This window comes from Crotalus tigris, unplaced genomic scaffold (assembly GCF_016545835.1).
Source record: "Crotalus tigris isolate CLP2741 ecotype Arizona unplaced genomic scaffold, ASM1654583v1 scf7180000024450.1299024, whole genome shotgun sequence".
NCBI lineage: Eukaryota > Metazoa > Chordata > Lepidosauria > Squamata > Viperidae > Crotalus > Crotalus tigris.
Window position 1 is genome coordinate 928,942 of NW_024100619.1, and position 22,231 is coordinate 951,172.

General features: G+C 39.5%; 1 protein-coding gene across 14 annotated transcripts in view; it reads right to left on the reverse strand.

Annotated features, from left to right (window-relative positions):
• Positions 1–20,926, reverse strand: part of BRSK2 (BR serine/threonine kinase 2) — a 255,960-nt gene extending 235,034 nt beyond the window's left edge. For all 14 annotated transcript variants that reach the window (XM_039332151.1, XM_039332150.1, XM_039332144.1 and 11 more), the window contains exon 1: positions 20,812–20,926. In XM_039332151.1, the coding sequence (XP_039188085.1) occupies positions 20,812–20,899 (88 nt within the window). In that variant the 5' untranslated portion in view covers positions 20,900–20,926. The remainder of the gene's footprint in view (positions 1–20,811) is intronic.
• Between the last annotated feature and the right edge of the window lie 1,305 nt (positions 20,927–22,231).

Genomic DNA, 22,231 nt, shown 5'->3' on the forward strand with positions numbered 1-22,231 from the left:
AGTAAGGTGTTTTGAGGGAGAGTTTTGCCCTTTTATACTTGTTAAGACGCTTCTGCTTTTCTTCTCCCTCAATTTCTCTTTCCATTTTTTGTCTCTCAGACTCTAGTGGGTCTCCTGACAACTCTATTGTTCATTTTGTCAAATCTTCTTTGTTGTCTTCACGTTTGTTTTGATGTTCTAAAAAATGAAATGTCTTTTCCATTTCCAATATTATAGCAAACTCTTTTTCTTTGTCTATGTTAAGTTGTGGTTTTCCTCATTTGTAGCTCCATCTTTGAATTGCTTTCCTCTAATTTTTGTTCTATTATCTGATTTGTTTGTTCATTCTTTATCACCATTTTCTGAGAATTTTTTAATTGTGAGCTTAGGTCAAAAATGTGTTCATTTATATCATCAAAGTTATTTTTAATCTCATTATAATTTGAATCCATTGTCATTTGAATTCATTGCAACATAGCGTACAGTTCCTCCTGGAAAATATTTGTCTTATCTTGAAGTGTTTCTCCTGTAGATCTCTGATGTTCCAGACTAGGGATTTTAGAAAAGAATATTGCATGTGGTTTTAGTTGTATATGCAACTTCTATTTTCATCAAACCAACAGTCTTAAATTCCAAACACTATAGTCTTATTTATCTCTTATCTTTATAAACAATTCAAAATGTTCAGTCATTTAAAAACCATCCAGTAATTTCCCCCCTAATAGAATAGCCAAAAGGTCAAAGTTTTTCTTTCTCTCCAGACTATTCTTAAACTTAAATATCACAGCTCAGTAAGTATTTATAATCCAAGAAGGTCAGCAGTTGTCACAAACAATTATATTTCTCATTCTGTAATAGATTCCCCAGTGTGTTTTCTTTCTTCTATTCCCAGCGGTTCTCTTTTGGCTAAGAGTCCTTGAGGATCAAAGGGATAAAAGTACTCTTTTTCTGGGCTTCTTGCACGTTTCTGAGGCAGGACGGCTATAATTCTATACTCTGTTACATCACTAGATGTCAGTGTCTGTTTATATTCCAGGTTTTAAAATGAAACAATTATTTTCTTGTAATTCCATCAATATTCTTTTAAGTAGAAAATCTTAACAATTTCTATGTTAGGTTTTATCCAAATTATAGTTCTACATTAGTTCATTTCAATGTATTTCTGTCCCCCATAAAAGTTAAATCACCACTTCCATCTATGGAAGGGTGGGGTTATAGTCCCCTTCCTTCTCACTTTTGGCGGATTTTTTTTTTTTTGCTTCTTGGGGATCTTTTCCAGGAAATCAGTTTCAAAATAGAGAAGAGAAGATCAATATTCTCACCCAGCTCCAACACGCTGTTAACAGTTGTTCTTAGTTGGTGCTTTTGGACTTCGGATGCCAATAGCTTGGGCTAGTCACCGGAGTGCAGCTAGCCTTTCTCCTGTCAGGTTGGAGGGCTACCCCAGATCAAACAGATCAAATGCCGTTGTTATGAGATCATTGGGGTGCCCCTCCTTCTTTGCTGCCTCTATGGGGCGACATTAGACCCATTCAGGGTCCACAGGCAGGGCGAAACCAGCTGTGGGGTGTGGAGCTCTGCAATCCCTTGGCCGTGTCACTACAATGCAAAACCCAAAGTGAGCAACAGGTCTCTTGTGCAGATCTGTACATTGGGGAAACAAAACAACCACTTCATAAACGCATGGCACAACATAGGAGAACAAACCCATCAGGACAAGATTCAGCAGTCCATCTGCATTTAAAAGTCAAAGGCCACTCTTTTGAAGACAGCAAAGTCCACATTTTGGACAGAGAGGACTGTTGGTTTGAAGAGGGGTCAAAGAGGCCATATATGTCAAAACTGGAGAACCCTCTCTCAACAGAGGGGGAGGGATACGACAGCATCTATTTTCAGACAGTCCTTTCAGCAGTTCCAAGAAGGCTCCACATCCATTTGCACTACTCAGGTGATCCTAAGGACACAGATAAACCTCCAAGTGGCCTCAACGACTCTCTAAAAGAATAACCAGCTCTGCAAGGAGTATAAATTCTTCCATTCCCCACTATCCAATCAGAGCAGAAGAAGCTTCTTGGATGAGATGTAAAATGTCTTCAAAGAAAAAGCACCTTTGGAACAAACATGACGTGGATGACTGAGAATCTCCACAGACTCTTGATAAACTAGTCTACTGTATTTCCAAGTGCAACTAATGCTTTGTTTACTTTTGTTGGGCTCTGACTCTGAATAGCTTCAACTCTCATCATTAGTCTAAGCTAAATTCTTTCAGGGAAAACAGCCTATTCTACAAATCTTTCTTTTATCTGAACTGATGACAAAAAGTATTATCAACTCTACCCACATGGATGTGCAAATCAAGAGGATCCCAGTATGTGGTCATCCCTTGTTTGGAAGTCCTAATATTCAGCTAAAATTTGTTTTTAGTAAGCTTTCTGTAACGGAACATAACATAATTTATTTCTGAATTTCACAGATATGCTATGAGTAAGTTATTTCCCAATAATAATAATAATAATAATAATAATAATAATAATAATAATAGTAAAGTTGGAAGGGACCTTGGAGGTCATCAAGTCCAACCCTCTGCTCAGGCAGGTAACCCTATACCATTTCGGACAAATGGCTGTCCAGTTTCTTCTTAAAAACTTCCAGTGTTGGAGCATTCACCACTTCTGGAGGCAGGTTGTTCCACTGGTTAATTGTTCTAACTGTCAGGAAGTTTCTCCTTACTTCTAGGTTGCTTCTCTCCTTGATTAGTTTCTGTCCGTTACTTCTTGTCCTGCTTTCAGGCGCCTTGGAAAATAGCTTGACTCCCTCTTCTTGGTGGGAGCCCCTGAAATATTGGAACAGTGTATCATGTTTCCCCTCGCCCTTCTCTTCATTAAACTAGACATACCCAATTCCATCAACCTTTCCTTATATGTTTTAACCTCCAGTCCCCTAATCATCTTCGTTGCTCTTTTCTGTACTCTTTCTAAAGTCTCAACATCTTTTTTACATCATGGTGACCAAAAATGGATGCAGTATTCCAAGTGTGGCCTTACCAAGGTATTGTAAAGTGGTATTAATACTTCATGTGATCTTGATTCTATCCCTCTGTTAATGCAGCCTAGCACTGTGTTGGCTTTTTTGGCAGATGCAGCACACTGCTGGCTCATATTTAAATCATTGTCCACTAGGATTCTGAGATCTATCTCACAGTTACTACTATTGAGCAAGGTACCCCCTATACTATACCTATACATTTGGTTTTTCTTGCCTAAATGTAGAACCTTACTTTTTTCACCACTGAATTTCATTTTGTCAGATAGCGCCCAGTGTTCAAGTCTATCCAGATCCTCCTGTATCCTAAGCCTGTCTTCTGGAGTGTTGGCTATTTCTGCCAGCTTGGTCTGCAAATTTGATGAGTTCCCCATCTATCCATCTATCCCTTCATCCAAATCATTGATGAAGATGTTGAAGAGCCCTGGGCCTAGAACAGAGCCCTGGGGCACCCCACCACATACTTCCCTCCATGTAGAGGGAAGCCAGGGATAGGGGTCACTCCTCTATCCTGGTGCTTCTTGACCTCTCAGCGGCTTTCGATACCATCGACCATGGTATCCTTCTGCGTCGTCTTGGACAGGTGGGAGTGGGCGGCACTGTATTGCGGTGGTTCTCCTCCTACCTCTCTGACAGGTCGCAGTCGGTGTTGGTGGGCAGACAGAGATCGACCCCTAGGTGCCTCGATCACGGGGTGCCTCAGGGCTCGGTCCTGTCCCCCCTCCTTTTTAACATCTACATGAAACCGCTGGGTGAGATCATTCGGCGACACAGGGTGAGATATCATCAATACGCGGATGATACCCAATTATATATCTCCACCCCATGTCCTTTCAGTGAAGCAGTCGATGTGATGTGCCGGTGCCTGGAAGATGTGAGGGTCTGGATGGGGGTGAACAGGCTTAGATTCAACCCTGACAAGACCGAGTAGCTCTGGGTCTTGCCTCCCAAAGGTCAACTGGATGGTCCATCATTAGTCCTGGGGGGAGGCAAATTTACCTCCCTCAGTGCAGGCACGCAACTTGGGTGTCCTCCTGGACTCACAGCTAAATTTGGAACAACATCTATCGGCTGTGGCCAGGGGGACCTTTGCCCAGGTTCGCCTGGTGCACTAGTTGCGGCCTTATCTGGACCGAGAGGCTTTACTCACAGTCACTCATGCCCTCGTCACCTCAAGACTGGATTACTGAAATGCGCTCTACATGGGGCTACCCTTGAAGAGCGTTCGGAGGCTGCAGTTGGTTCAAAATGCAGCCGCGAGAGCGATTGTGGGCGCGCCAAGGTACGCCCACATGTCACCTATCCTCCGCGAGCTGCACTGGCTTCCTGTGGGTCTCCGGATGCAATTCAAGGTGTTGGTTATCATCTTTAAAGCCCTTCATGGCATAGGGCCAGGTTACTTACAGGACCGCATACTGCCGCACAGTTCCCAGAGACTGGTGAGGTCCCATAGATTGGGCCTCCCTCAGGTCCCGTCAGCCAGACAATGTCGGCTGGTGGGCCCTCGGGGAAGGGCATTTTCTGTGGTGGCTCCGACCTGGTGGAATCAACTTCCCCCCGAGGTTCGAACAACTCCCACCCTGCCGGCCTTTAAGAAAGCCGTTAAAACTCTCCTGTTCCGGCAGGCCTGGGGCTGATGTCCCGGGGGGGGGGGCGGGACATGATCGGACTTGCGGTATGATTGTATTATTTTATTGTTTCATTCTCGATGATTGTTTTAATTTTGTACACCGCCCTGAGTCCTTTGGGATTGGGCGGCATATAAATAAATTAAATATAAATAAATAAATAAATAAATAGATGCAGTTCCATTGAGGACCACACGCTGAGTACGGCCAGTCAACCAGCTACGGATCCATCTGGTGGTGATGCTGTCTAACCCACATTTTTCTATCTTATCAAGTAGTAGGTTGTGATCTACTTTGTCAAATGTCTTACTGAAGTCCAAGTAAATTATATCCACAGCATTCCTCTGGTCCACTAATTTTGTCACTTGGTCAAAGAATACAATAAGGTTTGTCTGGCACGATCTGTTTTTGACAAACCCGTGTTGGTTTTTAGTAATGACTTGGTTTGCCTGTAGGTGTTCGCTGATTCATTGTTTATCTTTTCCAGAATCTTCCCAGGTATTGAGGTCAGGCTGATAGGTCTGTAATTTCCTGGATCCACTTTTTTCCCTTTTTTGAAGATGGGAACTACATCAGCTCTTTTCCAGTCCTCTGGTAGTTCCCCAGTGCTCCAGGATCTTTGAAAAATATAGTTCAGTGGTTCTGAGATCACATCTGCCAGTTCCTTGAGAACCTTGGGATGTAATCCATCTGGTCCTGGTGATTTGAACTTGTCTAGGCTGGACAGGTGCTCACTTATCATTTTCTTGACTATCTTAGCTTGTGTTTCTATTCTGTTTTTTTATGGCACTATTTTTGATATTTTGGTCTGCTTTTTCCCTTTGTGTAAAGACAGATGTGAAAAATGAGTTAAATAGTTCTACTTTCTTCCTGTTGCTTGTCACCTTCTTGCCACTTTTACCCACTAATGGACCAATCATTTCCTTCACCTTTTTCTTGTTTTTTACATGTTGAAAGAAGCTTTTTTTGTTATTTTTGACTTTGGTCGCAAGCCTTAGTTCATTTTGAGCCTTAGCTTTCCTCACTTCATCTTTGCAGGCTTGGGCTGCAATTAGTCAAGTATATTCAAAACTGAATTCAGAACCTTTTCAGAGAGGAAACACATGAGCTGATCTTAGATATTAGCACTTATATCTAAAACAGGGTAGAATTGGGTAGACCTTCATGCTTTTTTGTGTGTTTTTCTGCTTTCTCTCTTACATAAATAGAATATTTAAAAAATACACTTTTAGTTAAGAATTTAAATTTATTTTATTATTTTCTTTTACTAAAAATAATACAGAGTTACTAACTGTACTGTTAACAGTATGCCGAATGGGTTAAAAAAAGTAAAAGGAAAGTGGAAAACTCTCGAATATAATATACAAATGGATAAAAGTTTCCAATAAAGCCTTCTGGGATTTATACTATTTAGAATCATATAAAGTCATGTCACATTGAATTACAGCTTCAGGGAAGATGATGACAAGTTCATTTTGAGCTTAGTTCTGAGATCTTGGGCCATAGTGATATAGTGGATAGCTATTCTTTGTAATATTTGATTGTCCCTAAATGGATAAGAATGAATGAAGGAAACAGTTTTATCACACTGATTATTCTTGTTGCTGGTAGATAACACATTCCATAAATTGCTGAGTCTAATCAACAAACATTTACTGAGTTCTTCCTAGTAGTGAGTCGTACTAGTAGTGAGGGACCACCACAAAGAGGAGTGGGTCAACTTATTCTCCAAAGCACCAGAGGGCAGGACAAGAAACAATGGATGGAAACTAATCCATGAGAGAAGCAATCTGGAATTAAAAAGAAACTTCCACAGTGAGAAAAATTAACCAATGGAACAGCTTTCCTTCAGAAGTTGCTTCATCACTGGAGATCTGTAAGAAGAGACTGGATAGCCACTTGTCTGAATTGGTATAGGGTCTCCTGCTTGAGCAGGGGGTTGGACTAGAAAACCTCCAAGGTCCCTTCCAGCTCTATTTTGAATTGAACCAAGTCACAAACCTCTTTCCTCTTGTTTTCTTACAAGGCATATAGTAGTTTTATCTTTTCTGCCTTGCAGGGATCTACTATCCTTTCTCCTGTTCTATAGTATCCTTTTTTTCCACATGAGATCTTAGAGCCTGGAGGTTTATTGCATTGGTGTGAAAACTCTTTCTGAATTCCAGTGATGCAGAATATCTTTTGTATCTGGATGTAACATTCATCCATTGGGCCTCCTTCTATGATTACAGAATAGCTCACATTGCAGGAGCATGGTGCTCACATGTTTAGGGCAATGGGTTGACAATCAGCAAGCCTGTGTTTGAGACCTGAATACTGCGGCATGACAGGGTGAGTTCCCATCTCTCACTCCCGCTCCTGTCGACCCACAGTAGCACTTCAAAAGCAAATGATTATGAGTAGATAGATAGGTACCACTTTGGTGTGCACCTTAATAGGGGCATGAAAGCAATCCTCAACCGAGCATCCCTTGGACAACGGTGATGTAACTGACTAAACCTTTCAAACCCGAAGTGCCTTGGTGCTTCTGACATGAAAATAGCAGCAGCTCACACTGTCACTTCCTGTTGTTAACTTTCTTTCTTTGCACTGATAACTCTTTGTCCCCTATCATTACTTGCTTGCTGCTCCAAGGTTTTGACTTTTTTTCAAACTATAAAACCTGAATTTGTTGCAAATAATCAGCAAGTAATTTTCTAATAAAAAATATTATAAATCATAGCTACAGTCTCTTATCTATCTATCTATCTATCTATCTATCTATCTATCTATCTATCTATCTATCTATCTATCTAACTAACTGTCAATCAATCATATCACTAATCACTTGGTTTTGAGTGGACTTACTACCAGTCAGTTTCAGGTACACCACAGATTGGGTTTCTGGTTTTTGTTCTCTTGTTTAATATAGTACTAAATTCTTCTCCCTAGGGAACTGGCCTTTCTTAGAAAACAAAAGGGGAAGAAAAGAAACATCATAATTCCCTTATATCTCAGCTGCTCAAAAGTATAGAGACTAGTTCTTCTTTTAATTAAGAAGTCTAGATGCTGGAGAAAATTGCTTCTCTCTTATGGATGCCAACATATCCAGTACTGATGACGGTATAAGCATCCTAGAAATTGTTAAATTTCCCTGGAAAAACCTGACACAGCCTAAAGGGAAACAGAATGTTGGCTAAATAAATGTTTAACCTCAGCTAGAGGCTATAGTGGAAATTGAGGACGGCCTTGAGAGGCAGGAGGAAGAGCTGTTTCCAGACAACAGTCAAAGAAATCTGAGTCTGGGGGCAGAACTCTAACCTGAGAAAATGTCTCAGATATCCTCTCCCTCCCTCCCCAATTCTCATGGAGATAGAGGGAGGGAAGGGGGAAGTGCATTCAGACATGCAAGGGTTCTGTTACTATGCTTTTGAAAAGTAATATTGTTCTGTGTGACTTTAGTTTCTTAGTTTGGTCCAGTGCTTTTTTTCTAAAAAAAAAAAAAAAAAAAGGTGCCGGAACTCACACACGTCATACAACCTGCCTTGCCTAACCTACAAGGTTTCATCCAAAAAAGGTGCCGGAACTCCGTTCTGGGCATTCTATGAGGAAAAAAAGCCCTGGTTTGGTCTATCAATTGACAAGCTTCTTACGAGAACCTGAGTTACAGGCAAAGGACATGCAGATTCCCAGACACTCACAGCTCACAAATTCTTGTAATATTTCTCAGCTTTTTCTGTCTATGAAAATGCAGTTCATTATGAGAGCAGTCGTAACAGAAATTTTAATAAGCAGGAGATGTTTAACTCTTGTCAGATAGACATGATCACTCCTAATGAGAGGGAGAAACCAAGCCATCAGCGGCTGAACAGGTTTGAATTCACAGCATATTACTACAGGAAGACCCTTGAGGCCTAGACTGACAAATGCTGAAAAGTTACAGTATATCACATACTTGGTCACTGCGTGAAGAAAGTTGGTTCTGTTTCATCAATAACTCTCAGGATTGAAAAAACCTAAAGGCATCAGGCTGACACTTCTTTCTTTCTTCCTAAAACTTGGTCTTGCCTTAAAGCAGCAAATGGCATGTTTAAATTAGTGATAACTGAGGGTGTTACAGATAATCACAGTTAATCAGCTATCCAGTTATTATTAGCTGCCCTACACCAATGAATTCAGTCTTCTCTGTCTTTATCAGTTCTTCTACATGTGAACAAGTGCCCGAAAGGATAGAGATTCAGGAGATGATGGAATTGGTGCCAAGTGGCATTAGGCACATTTATAGGGAGGCTGGAGAGAGGGAGTTGGCAAATATAAATGCTACTTCAGGATTAATTAATTTTACAATAGCCTCAGTGCTCTGTGATGTCTCTCTTAAGCACCCATTAACTTCTATACTAACTACTCAATAGCTAATTATCTGTGCCAGTATCAAGGCAAGGCTTTGACCTCTTGCTCGCTCTCCATGTCTTTGCATCTTCTTACAATGCATTTTCTTAGCAAGCTCCAAGAAATAAGTTGTCTTCAAGAAAACAGGGTCTAACAGGAAGCATAATTCAATTTTGAAGAGTGTGTAGTTTCAGTGGTAAAGAGCTGCAGATGCTTTTTTAAAATAGCACCATTCCTCACCACACAGTAATCACCCTCTTTAACTTTTAAGAACCTACTTTCTAATTCATTGATGCATCATTCAAAGGGATAGCAGTGGCATTGGAGGATGTTGTAGAAATAATCTTGCCTGCAATTGAAATGAAAACTGAAAGTACCCAATATGATAGACATTAATGAAGGCATTATTACAGTGGTGGGATTCAGCCGGTTCACACCACTTTGGCAGAACTGGTAGCTAATTTTTTGTTGCCCAGGCCCAGAACGGATTTCCGGAAGCAGCATCCACACAGAGAACTGGTTGTTCACATATTTGAATCCCACCACTGTATTATTACATTAGTCATATACAGTAGTACTATTCTAACAAGACAGATGATACCAAGATAATAAGACAGATGGATGGAAATTAATCCAGGAGAGAACCTATGTAAAAGTGAGGATAAATTTCCTGACAGTTAGAACAATAAACTGGTAGAACAATTTGCCTTCAGAAGTTGTGGGTGCTCCAACCCTGGTAGTTTTTAAGAAGAGGCTGGACAACAATTTGTCTGAAATGGTATAGGGCTTCCTGCTTAGGCAGGGAATAGAAGACCTCTAAAATAATAAAAATAATAGAATGGAACATATATTACTTTTAAGACTTAATGTAATTTAAAAGATGAATTCTTTCCTTTTCCCTTTATGAGGCACTTGGTGAATTATAAAAATTAAGTGTGTCATATTTTTCGTATGCAGTTCCTCTAAATATGATGCAAGAACTTATGCAAGCCATGGAGGTTCACTCTCTGAAATGTTATTTATTTTATTAATTTTTTAAAGATTTTTAGAATTGTTCACACATTTCTGGAATCATATCTGAACCTATAAATTTGCTAGAGACATTTGCATTTCCTAATTGTTATCTGGAATTGTAAGTACACGCTTGTCCTCAGGGCATATTTTGCTAATTCAGAATATAAAAAACAGAGCCCTTGGGAATCCTGGATCTACTTTGTGCAGAATTTCCTGTGTCCTTTATTCATGTAAACTTCATCAAACATCCAGGCTTGTTGGGGAATTGGCACAAGATACATAAAGGTATCCTAGACTACTTTTATTACTTGGATAAGTATAAGGAAGTATAAATTGGATATAGGAGGATATAATTAGAAGGTGACTGAAAAAAAAAGAGATAAGGATAATGCAGCTATGACATGCAGATTTAGAGAACCAAGTGGGCTTTCATGGCCTAACCTATTTTGCAGGATTATTAAAGGGAATAACAGTTGAACAATGTCTGCCATCCTGAAACTCTTAAAAAGTGACAAGGCTGTAATGAAATAATATATAAATCAATACAAAGAAATGGTATGCCGTAGTGCATACCATATAAGCATATTGCCGATACTACACGACATGTTTGAACCAATAGGTGGAAATATAGGGAGATTACATTATCTTATTTCCAGGTAGAAGAGAGAACTGGATTGTCAAACTGAAAAGTCAGGAGAGAAGGTAATAGGCAGTCATGACTGCCATGGAGCCTGGATGTTTGGTCATAAGTCATAGTGCTTGTTAAGCAAGATGCCTACATGACCTCTTTGCTCAGCAATTTCAATTTTGGCTCTCCCAGTTGTGACTGTTAGGTGATTGCATGGGTCATTAGGTGGACAGAGCAAAAGAGCTGCCTGCCAAATGTGGGGTAGGCAGCCCTGCGTGGAAAGGAACTTCTGCACTGGGCTGGAGAAGAGAAGCTCTGATCTTCATCAGCTATGCATTTTTTCCCTCAGCCCAGGGCCAGAGTCTCCTGTCTCCCCCCCCCCCCCAATCTGTGCACTCTGTGAACTCCAGTACTGGACTGGAGAAAAGAAGAGAAATGCTATTCTTTTCTATTGGAACTTTAATACACTTTGCAACCATGAAAAAAACCTCACTGAAGCTTTCCTCTTAGACAAATATGTTCCATACAGACACCGCAACAGTTGAAACTATTGATAGTTGGCCCAAATATGCTTTTTCACAAGGCAACTGGATTTTCTTGTTTTTGTTTTTATTGATAGTTGGCTCTTAATTTGTGACCCACAATATAGTTGGCTCTTCTTTTATTATTTATTTATTAAGGAAATTTAGATAGCCGCCCAACTCACTCATGGTTACAGTCTGGGCAGCTTACAGAAGAAAACCTCAAATACAAAATAATAAACCTCAAACCACCACCACCCATATTTTCAGGACTCATAATCGACCTTGTCCAAAACCTATGGTAAGCAATAATCAGGAGTCCATGCAACTACAGGTAATCCTCAACTTATGACCACAACTGAATCCAACATTTCCGTTGCTAAGCAAGACATTTGTTAAGTGAATTTTGCCCCATTTTACGGCCTTCCTTGTGACAGTTGCTAAGTGAATAACTGCAGTTGTTAAGTTAATAACATTGTTGTAAAGTAAATCTTGCCTCCCCATTGACTTTGCTGGTCAGAAGGTCGCAAAAGGTGATTACATAACCCCGGGACATTGCAATTGTCATAAATATGAGTCAGTTATTAAGCATCTGAATTTTGATCACGGGGATGTCGCAACAGTCATAAGTGTGAAAATGATCATAAGTCACTTTTTTTAGTGCCATTGTAACTTTGATCTGTCACTAAATGAACTGTTGTACTGTAAGTCAAGGACATGTGTATTTACTCTCTCTTCATTTTTCATCTTGGTATAGACTGGCTATATAGCCAATATTTATTTGGATCACAATAGCATCACTTTTATCTTCTGACTCACAGACTTCAGGCATCCAGCTGCCCTTCAGAAGGAGTTCCTTTCTACTTTGTCTGCCAAATATATGGACTATACTGATCTATTTGGAAAAGGAGAATCGTAAACTTTGCTCCCAGTTGGTAATACAGTCATTGAGCCAAATATATTCCTAGAACTCAGATTTCTGCAAACTGCCACTCTTCAATATAAAATATAGAGTTTGCCTGCTTGAATGAATTTATTGCTACGAACTACAAAAAGGCTTTATCTACTCCTCCTTCTCTTCCATCACCGTGTTCTTATGTATTTTTTATTATGAAGGATGTGTTTCTGCATGTAATCCATGATTAGAGGCTCCTGAACTTTGCAATATATTACTCCCTTCATTCCTGAACTCTGAATACAGAAGGCATAGATTTTTAACAAATTGGATCTTGGGAAACTCATACACAGAATTATATGAAAGAGGCCTATGAATATTTTATTACCTCTGATTCTTTTATAGGACGTTTGTATACATAGCAATAGTTTGCAAACTGATCAATGCTCTAAAAGATAGGCAATGGATATCTATAAGACTGATAAAATGTATAATCATTACGTTTTGGGCAAATGTTTAGTTGTTGATATGAATGATTTGCTAATTTATTCAGAGGATCCTGTTCTCTACACTGAGCAGTTCTTCAAAGCCTTTGTGCCCACATCCTCTACACCAGTGGTTCTCAACCTGTGGGTCGGGACCCCATTTGGGGTCGAATGACCATTTCACGGGGGTCGCCAAACAACGCAGTCCGCCATTTTTTCCCCTTTTCCTTAGCTGTGCTACTCCCTTTTATTCTATTGGCTTTTGAAAGCCAATAGAATAGACTCTCTTGAATAGAGTCTAATTCTATTGGCTTTCAAAAACCAATAGGAATTGTCCAGGCTGTCTCTGCCCTGTTGAGCCTGCCAAAAGTCCCATTCTGCAAATGGTGCTGCCCCAGTTGAGTAGTCCTCGACTTACGACCAGTTGAGTAGTCCTCGACTTATGACCGGTTGGGGTCACGGCATTAAAAAGGTTGAGAACCACTGCTCTACACCAAGTTAGAGAAATTTGTATCTGCCTGATTATTGAGGATATGATGTTTCTTCAAAAGCAAGTAAGATGGATCCCTGCTTAATTAAAAGTCTACATTGGGAATGCCTCAACACTGTCATGTATATACAGCATTTTGTGAGCTTTGCCAATATTTACTGTTATTTTTCTTCCTTAACAATATTGCCCTACTCAAGAAGTGGGTTCTCTTTAAGTGGGATTCCAAAATGGAGCAATCCTTTCCTTGATTCAAGCAGGTGTCCCCTTCTCAGCCCATTCTCAATTATCCAGATCCTGTCTACAGCTCCTTTATAGGCAGATGTTTCTAATTTCATCTTGGGAGTTATATTTTCTCAATCTGCTCCAGAGTTGCCTTTCCTACATATTTTTTTTTTTCAGGCAGGATGGCATAACTATTTCCTCATTTTAATTTTCAACTCTCTTATCTTCCTAATCTGTAGAACTAGATGGTCAATGCATTGTCATGTATACCAGAATATTTCTTATCAGATGACACTCCTCCAACCTCCATTCCAGAAAACTTTACCTCCCTGATACGTACCTGTCCTGTGGCACTCTTAAAGCCAGGCTAGAGACACCTTTCCTAACTGTTCAAAACTGTACTGAACAAAAGTAGAACCCAAGCACAATGGCTCACATGGATGCCTTTCAGGGTGCCCTTGTCTCCCCCCCTTTTTTGGGGGGGGGGGAGGGGAAGAACTGCACCACCACAACCAGTTATACATTTTTCATTCCTTGAGGGATGATGTGTTGCAGCTGTGACACAACAGCTGGCTACCTGAAATTTTCTGGGTGTTTAACTTAACCTTCTCCTTGGCTTTGAATGACCTCATTTTGCAGCATATGTCAAGGCCTGTTTCTTCTTATCACAACTATTGCTCATCTCCAACAAACAAACTGTCTGGACTATTGAAGTTTCTTTTCTACCATACCACTAAGAGGATTTCTAGAATCCCTGCCATGCCTGCTTCTTAACCTTGCCTTAACCTTGACATCAATCTTGAAATCCCGTCCAGGTTTATCTTTTTCCCATCAAATACCAAACAAAATTAAGGCAGAGTTATGCTAAGTTTCTTCTCTTCCTGGGAACTGAGTCATCCTTTTACAAAGTCCCCTCTAGCAGCTCACTCATTCCTTCTTTCTCAAGGTTAGTTCCAAATTCCTTCTTACAGGGTTCAAGAATACAGCTATTTAACCTTTGTTTTATTACACATCTTAGAAAAGCCATAATTAAAACAGAAAGCAGCATCTGCCAATGTAAGGTTCAAGCTATATTCATATATGTAGATCCCCAGGTTCAGATTATACATCTCTTTTTTCTGCCTCTATATCCCAAAAGACTGAAAACTGGTCTTTTCTTTCTCTGTGGAAGGATGGGTGACATTACTGCTTTGTTGTTGTACTGGAACTCTCCAGTCCCAAGTTCTTTACATCTGTCCTTGGCCAATAGCATGTTTCAGAGATATTATATTCAATTCCTCCTTACTAATAACCATATCTCATATTGATTAAATCATATCTCATATCTCATATTGAATAAAAGGCTTTGGTTCCCAAGAATGGTTTGTAAGAATTTAAGGATGCTACAACAGAAACTAGTTGTTCCTTCACCAAATTACCTTTTGCCAGTGATGTCTGAAACAGAAAAGCAGTGTGGATCCTGTTTTGTAAACTAAGCTCCTGCTGCAGGCTAGTGGGTAGAGAAAACTAGTTTTGACAAGTTAGCCGATCAAACATGACATGGAAGTCACTGAGTAAGTATCCCTGTGTAATTCATTGGTGTCACTTTCTATAGAGACTAATTCTCCATGACACATTTCATGCTCACACTTCAGAAACAAAAACAAATTCAGTGTTATGGCTGCTTAGCTTCAAACACTAAAAAAAAAAAAAAAACCATGAACAAAATCTTTATTACAGTATGGCTAAGTACTGTATTCACTATAGTGATGGCTCAAAAACAGAAACAGAGAGACAAGTGTAAAGTTCACTTTGGAAGCAATAATTAGATTTAAAACAATCAGATGGGGGATACCCAACTTTGCAACAGTATTTATTAAAATGATCTTGGAATATAATTCATTGAAAGCTGAACATGAGTTAGCAGCATGATGTGGCTACAAAACGATAAAAGAAAAACGCAACGTTAGGATATAATAGAAATATAGTTTCTAAATCATAGGAAGTAATCAGTCCATTTTATTCTGCATTGGTTATATTCTATAACAGGGGTCCCCGACCTGTTGTCCACAGCCCACTACCAGGCCATAGCCTGCTGGCCACTGGGCGGAACAGGCTGGCCCACTCACACTAGCGTTTCCATTACACAAATGGGGCATTGCATGTCCAAATGGGGCACAGGGTGTTGTGCAGCAAAAATGGGATGCAGCGCGGCCAAATGGGGCACGGTATGGCAAAAACAGGACACAGTGCGATGAAAATGGGGTGTGGTGCAGCGGAAACCAGGCACAGCACGGCAAAAACAGGGCACGGCATAGTGAAAATGGGGCATGGGGCAAAAACGGGGTGCCATGAGGCGAAAACAGGGTGGTGCTAGCTAGTGTCACATGGGCACTAGCACTGCCCTGTTTGCATCGCACATGCTCACAATCCTGTTTGTGTGTGTGCACATAAAATGCTTTCCCCTCCCTTTCCCTCCGGTCCACCAAGAAAGGTTGGAGACTTCTGTTCTATAATGTGGAGTGTATTGTTTCAAAGCCTCACATTCAGTGAGGATGATCGGGGACTAAAACATGAAAAAGACAGAAAGAACTGGGAATTTTTAGTCTTGGGAAAAGACTGAGGGGATTACAATGATGATGATATTATCCATTCAGTCGTATTAGACTCTTGGCGATTCTATGGGCCAGGTCTTTCCACATCTTCCTATCTCGTACTACTTCTTTGAGCTGTTCTATGCTCTGGCTGGTGTCAGCTCTGATGGTGTTCTTTGGCATCCTGATTTACTTTTACCCTAATGGGATTGTGATAGTTCTACTCAAATACCAAAAAGAAAGTTACCAAGAAGAAGGGCAAATTCTCTTCTTCCATTCATAATGAAATAATGTATAGGAAACCAAATGGATTAAGTTATGGAAAGACAGTTTCCAATTAAATGTTAGGGGAAAAAATTCTAATGATAAGAGCAGTTCAATACTGGTATGTATTGTTCAAAACAGCTACTCCACTTCTTCTCTTCCTCTCTCCTCCAATAATGTTTGGAAAATACAATGGATGTTTCCCTGCCTCTGAAAAAAAAAAGGTAGCTACTGAGGAAACTCTTTGAGCTGTGAAAAGATAAAAATAAGTCCTTTCATTTGAAATTTAGATATAGTTTTCTTTATATGAGTCATGGATAAAGACTGATTTGTTTCTGTAGAACTTTAAAGATGAAAAGTGTTATAGTTTCCTGTAAGTTTTTCATATAACCCTAAACCGGGTTATAATGTAATTTAAGGCAAATAATTACTAGGCTTTTACACCAGAAATATACCGTATATGCCGGCGTACAAGGTGACCCGGCCTATAAGACGACCCCCGTCTTTGTCGCCGCGCTGCATTCCTAGAACGTCGTCTTATACGCTGGAAACTACCAGTATTTCCGGCATATAAGACGACTCGGCATATAAGATGATCCCCGTTTTTGGCACCGATTTTAGCGCTTGCGGAAGTCGCCTTATACGCCGGCATATACGGTATAGCACATCAGCTTGTCCAGATATCTTCTGCCATCATTTCCTCCTTCTCACATTGTGCTGAATGCTGCTGTGGTTAACTCATTCTTCAACAGAAGCACATAACTGGTTGCAGCAAGTTGTGTTCCTAGCTGTCACTTGCGATTCCTATTTGAACTTCCCTGGAAACTAGGAAAGAACTTGAACTATTATAACCTGTTTTAGATGGCATCAGATACTCTACAGCAGGGGACTCCAATCTGTGGGCTGTGGCCCACTACCGGTCTGTGGCCTACTGGCCACCAAGGAACACTCACACTAGTGCCGCCGCTATGGAAGCGGGACACCATGCAGCAAAAAATGGGGCACCGCGTGGCAAAAACAGGGCAGTGCTAGCACCCGCATGGCAAAAATGGGGTGGTGCTAGCAAGTGTTACGCAGATGCAAGCACTGTCCCATTTGCATTGTGCATGCTCATGGCCCTGTTTGTGTCTGTGTGTGCACACGCGTAAAATGCTTCCTCCTCCCTTTCCCTCTGGTCCGCCATCTGAGAAAGGTTGGAGACCTCTGCTCTACAGTAATAAATTAATGTCTCCATGTGAGAAGTGCTCTCTAGAACTCACCCAAGGGGAAAAATGTAATTTCCAAAGGATATATTGCATGATGTCCTTATTATTAGGCTTAATTTCTTTGCATTCTCAGTAATGGAGAAAGAGTCCAGCCAAGCACAGCTAGGAATTATTGTAGAAAGAGACACATCTTCACCAAAGTGAAAATCAGCACAAGATTGTTTAAATAAATAAATAAGTAAAACAAAGCAATTAACAAAGATGGGCTTTCAAAAGATTTTTGTCTCTAATAGAAATATCCAGATTCAGTTAAGTGGGGCAGCAAGCATCCTCCAAGAAATGTCCTGACATTTTGATAAATTAATTGCTGGGTATGAAAGTGAGGCTTAAAAGAGCAGAGTTTTTAAAAAGGGATTAAGCACTTTCTAAATATGTTTGGGGCATAATGATCTTGAAAACTATTTCTCTTTCATAATGTGTAGGAGCCAATTTGTTAAGGATGAGTAAAAATCCATTCCTACTCTGAGTATGTAAAGTATGGATAGATGAAAGTAATTCTTAAATGACCTCCTGAAGAGGACCCTTTACCCTGCAGTAAATTAATTACTGGCTGAAGCTCCAATCAATGTACTATGTAATTATAAGTTATTTCCAGTTGTAAATGAGTTACCCACTCTCAAAACATTTATACAATTTGCTCAAAGTCAACAGCAGATTCCCTCTTGCTTCTTTCCATGGCTTAAGCAAACATAGCCAGCCGATTCCTGTTTTTACAACTACAAGCATAAAGACAAGAAACTTGCTTAAATTCTGCCAAGAGCCCAGGACAGTGATGGCAAACCTTTTAGAGACCGAGTGCCCAAACTGCAACCCAAAACCCTGTTATGTATTGTCGGGTGTTGGGTGGGCGTGGCCCATTTGGTGTGGCCCATTTGGTGGGTGTGGCTGTGGTGGTAACAGCAGACTGGGTGGGACTAAAAAGTTCAATCAATCAATTCCAACTTTGTGAGATTTTTTTTCCCACAAGAAGTTGAAATTGAATAATAATAATAATAACAACAACAACAACAACAACACGGTTGGCATTGACAAATTCGCTATTAGTCAATTGCAAAAGGCGGCCTTACTAGGAACTGCTTCCATCCTGCGACGATATCTGTAATACCATCAAACATCCACATCTGCCTATCCTAGGTCCTGGGTAAGGACTCGAGAGGTAGACAAAATGCCAAATCCAGTCTGAACATCTGGCTGACTGTGAGATGATCCATAATAATAATAATAAAGTTGGAAGGGACCTTGGAGGTCATCGAGTCCAACCTCCTGCTCAGGCAGGAACCCTACACCATTTCAGACAAATGGCTATCCAGTCTCTTCTTAAAAACTTTCAGTGTTGGAGCATTCACCACTTCTGGAGGCAGGTTGTTCCATTGGTTAATTGTTCTAACTGTCAGGAAGTTTCTCCTTAGTTCTAAGTTGCTTCTCTTCTTGATCAGTTTCCATCCGTTGCTTCTTGTCCTGCCTTCAGGCACCTTGGAGAATAGCTTGACTCCCTCTTCTTTGTGGCAGCCCCTGAGATATTGGAACACTGCTATCATGCCCCTCTCATCCTTCTCTTCGTTAAACTTTTTTTTTTTTGCACACGGCGGCGGAGGCTTAAAGCAAAAACCCAGCTGAAGGCCTAGGACTGGGGTGACGGCACGCGTGCCCACAGAGAGGGCTCTTCGTGCCACCTGTGGCACGCGTGCCATAGGTTTGCCACCACAGGCCTAGGACATATTTAGGAAATATTTTTCATTCTTTCTGTCTCAGACCAAGACACAATGCAAACAAAATACGTGTATAACATCCAAGAAGAGAAGAGCCTATTATTTCTTTTCCAATTCTTCTTTTGGAATGGAGGTTGAGGGGAGACTTTTAGAGACTTGTACAGGACTTTTAAGTATCTTCAAAGTCTGGCACAAAGGAACTTCTCTTTTCTAAATCCTCTCAAGTTCAAATAAAGAATTACAGGTAGCTGGTATGCATGAGTTACATAATGAATTCACACACTCTTTCATGGTATGTCACAAAAAGACAACTTTGGTGTACACTCTACCCATCTTCCTGGAAGCCACATTCTATCCAGACTGATGGTTTCTTCCTCAGGGATAGTCAGTGCAATTTATTGTCATCCATATTGTTCTCCAAGTTTTCAGCTTTCAAACCAAGGCTCATACAACAGAGACAGGTCCAAGACTATTAGGTCTAGTAACCCGTCTAATAATAAGCCTGGTTTGTGAGACACAGTGCAGATTACCTTGAGACTGAAGCAAGTAAGTTAGAAATGACTTGGCTCCCGTAGAAGTTGTGCACGACAAAAAGTCCTTTCACAAAACAAATGTATTCATATTGTCCACACTCATCCAATGATGTGATCATGACAATCTTGATGCTATAAATTATTCTGTTTTATGCTTCATAGTTTTTATTTTGGCAGTAGAAGCCAGGAACCTCAATTGCCATTCTTGGAAAAAATTGTTTTATTTTTCTTGTAATGTTGTCACTCAACACTGATGTAGGGAATGGGGAGGAAATTGAAGGGGGGGGGCAAAGAGCTACCAAATGCCCATAGGAAAAATCATAATGGCTTTCGAGAGTAATTCCTTCTCTTCAATCTGCCTACTCAGTTCTTGCTGTTAGGTTCAGCTTTTCTCAGAAATTAATCCATGAATGGAACAAATAGATATGAATGACTCTCAATGGGACTCCCACTTATGTGCCTAATTGCACTATTTTGCATTCACTGAGTGATGTGTGTTGAACCAAATGGCCCTATTCAGTTCAATGTTTCATTTGCCCCAAATAAATGCAGGCATCTGTAGCATCCAGCAGGGATGGAGAACATATCAGAAGATGAAGTAATTTTTGATGAATACAGAAAATATCAGCTATGTAAAATGGGAATAAAACATGCAGCCGTCAAAAACAAGCATGAAATTATTCATCAATATAAACACAACTCAATAGCGATGTCTCAAATATTATTTCTGCCTTCAAAATAAATCTTGATTTGAGTTGCATATTAATGACTTTCTTCCCAAATTAAGAACTATACATTTTTAAAGAAAACTCTTTTAAATATAAACACATGCAGTCAAAAATGTTTCCTCTTGCACATAACATACTTTCAATTTCAAACACTATAGAAAGTAGAGGTGAATTTCAGGAAGGCAAGCAACTGCTGGAGAAAATCAATTTGGAATCAGAAGTGCCAAAGCTGCTACTTAAGAGCATGATAGAATGAGTAAGCAAAAGATAGATGGAGAAGCAAGCGGAGACAAAATGACATAAATGAGCAGTCACTTCTCTGTTATTCAAGGATAAAATATAATTTCTTTCATATGACAGAATTCTGTCTTCATGTCATACATTTCAGAAGGAAAAATATGTGACACGAGGCATAATAATGCAAGCACTGGATGACATTTTTCAAAGATGGAATTAAAAGCACTCACTAGGAACTTGAAGGATTTGCTTCTGATGAAATAAAAAGCTTGGATTTAACCAGAAGACGGCTAGGAACAGAGAAGGTCCTAGTATCATGCTGAGAAACCTAGGCAGTTTACATCCATGGACAATGTTCTTTTACCTACAGAATGAAGTGAAGTAATCATATGAAAATGTTGGGATGATGTCTTTTTTTTTTTTTGACATGTGCCAAAATCTATAACCACGTTAATATTAATTCATGAAAGTTTCTCACCTAATTAAAAAAAAACATTTCTTTTCTTGGCATCTTACATTCTATTTTTGCACAAGATAGCAAAGTGACTCTTATTTTTTAAAATGCTTTAAGTTTAAGTTAAGAAAGTTTAATCATTAGCTTGAATTCAGACTCAGCTGTATTTAAGAGTAGATACTGGATTAATTAACCTTAATCTCAATTTAATGGGTGTAATCTAACTATGAAAAACACAGTATTTTAAAAATGTAGAAATCCTTCCTAAATATAGTTGGATTCTAAATAAATGTTTGTTGTGAAAAAGCATTTTGCAAGTTAAATCTGTGTTTCATTAAACTCCTGAAGTACAGATATTTAAAAAAAATCTATCTGGTTTCACTGGTTATGGAGAAGACCTTTCATAAACTGGAGATTTCTGAAACAAGTTTTATTTATAAATTAGTCTTTGCTGTTTGTCACATAGTTCAAAATCTGTTCAATTTGTTTGATCTCCAACCTATTACTAGACTTCTTTCTTATCCCGTTTCTAGGAATACAAAATAATATAGGAGAGATTTTCATTTGAAATATATATGGTTTTATTTTAAGGAATGTAGGTTGCCTGGACAAATTCCAGGCTAAGATCTTGAGATTTCAATGATGCAAATTAGGAATCTAGAACATTGCCTTAATCCAGATGTCCAGATCCTTATCAACCAAGAAAATTAATAGTATGTGTTCCTGTTCTTTCAGATGACGGAATTCAGGAGTTTTTCTCTTGCAATCTTAATATATCTTTTCATTCTGTCTTTATATTACTCATCATTTATCACTGATCCTCTAAACTCTTCCATAACATTTGGCTTTCCAAACTCTGCTTGCTCATTTTTCTAGCAGTAGAGAGCAATGATACTCCTTCTTGAATATCTCATGTTTACTTCACGTTCATCTGAAATAGATGTGACTGGGACAACTGATGATAATCTGATCAAAAGTATCACTCAGATTTGAGAGCATATATATCAGTCACTACATCTAATGTGCACCTTCTCCACTAAGGTGCTTCATGATAGCATGCACCATATATATATATATATATATATATATATATATATATATATATATATATATATATATATATATATTAAAAAAAACTAACAACCTTTTATTGAATAGAAATATAAACCAAGTTACGTATCAGAGGTGAAACCTTG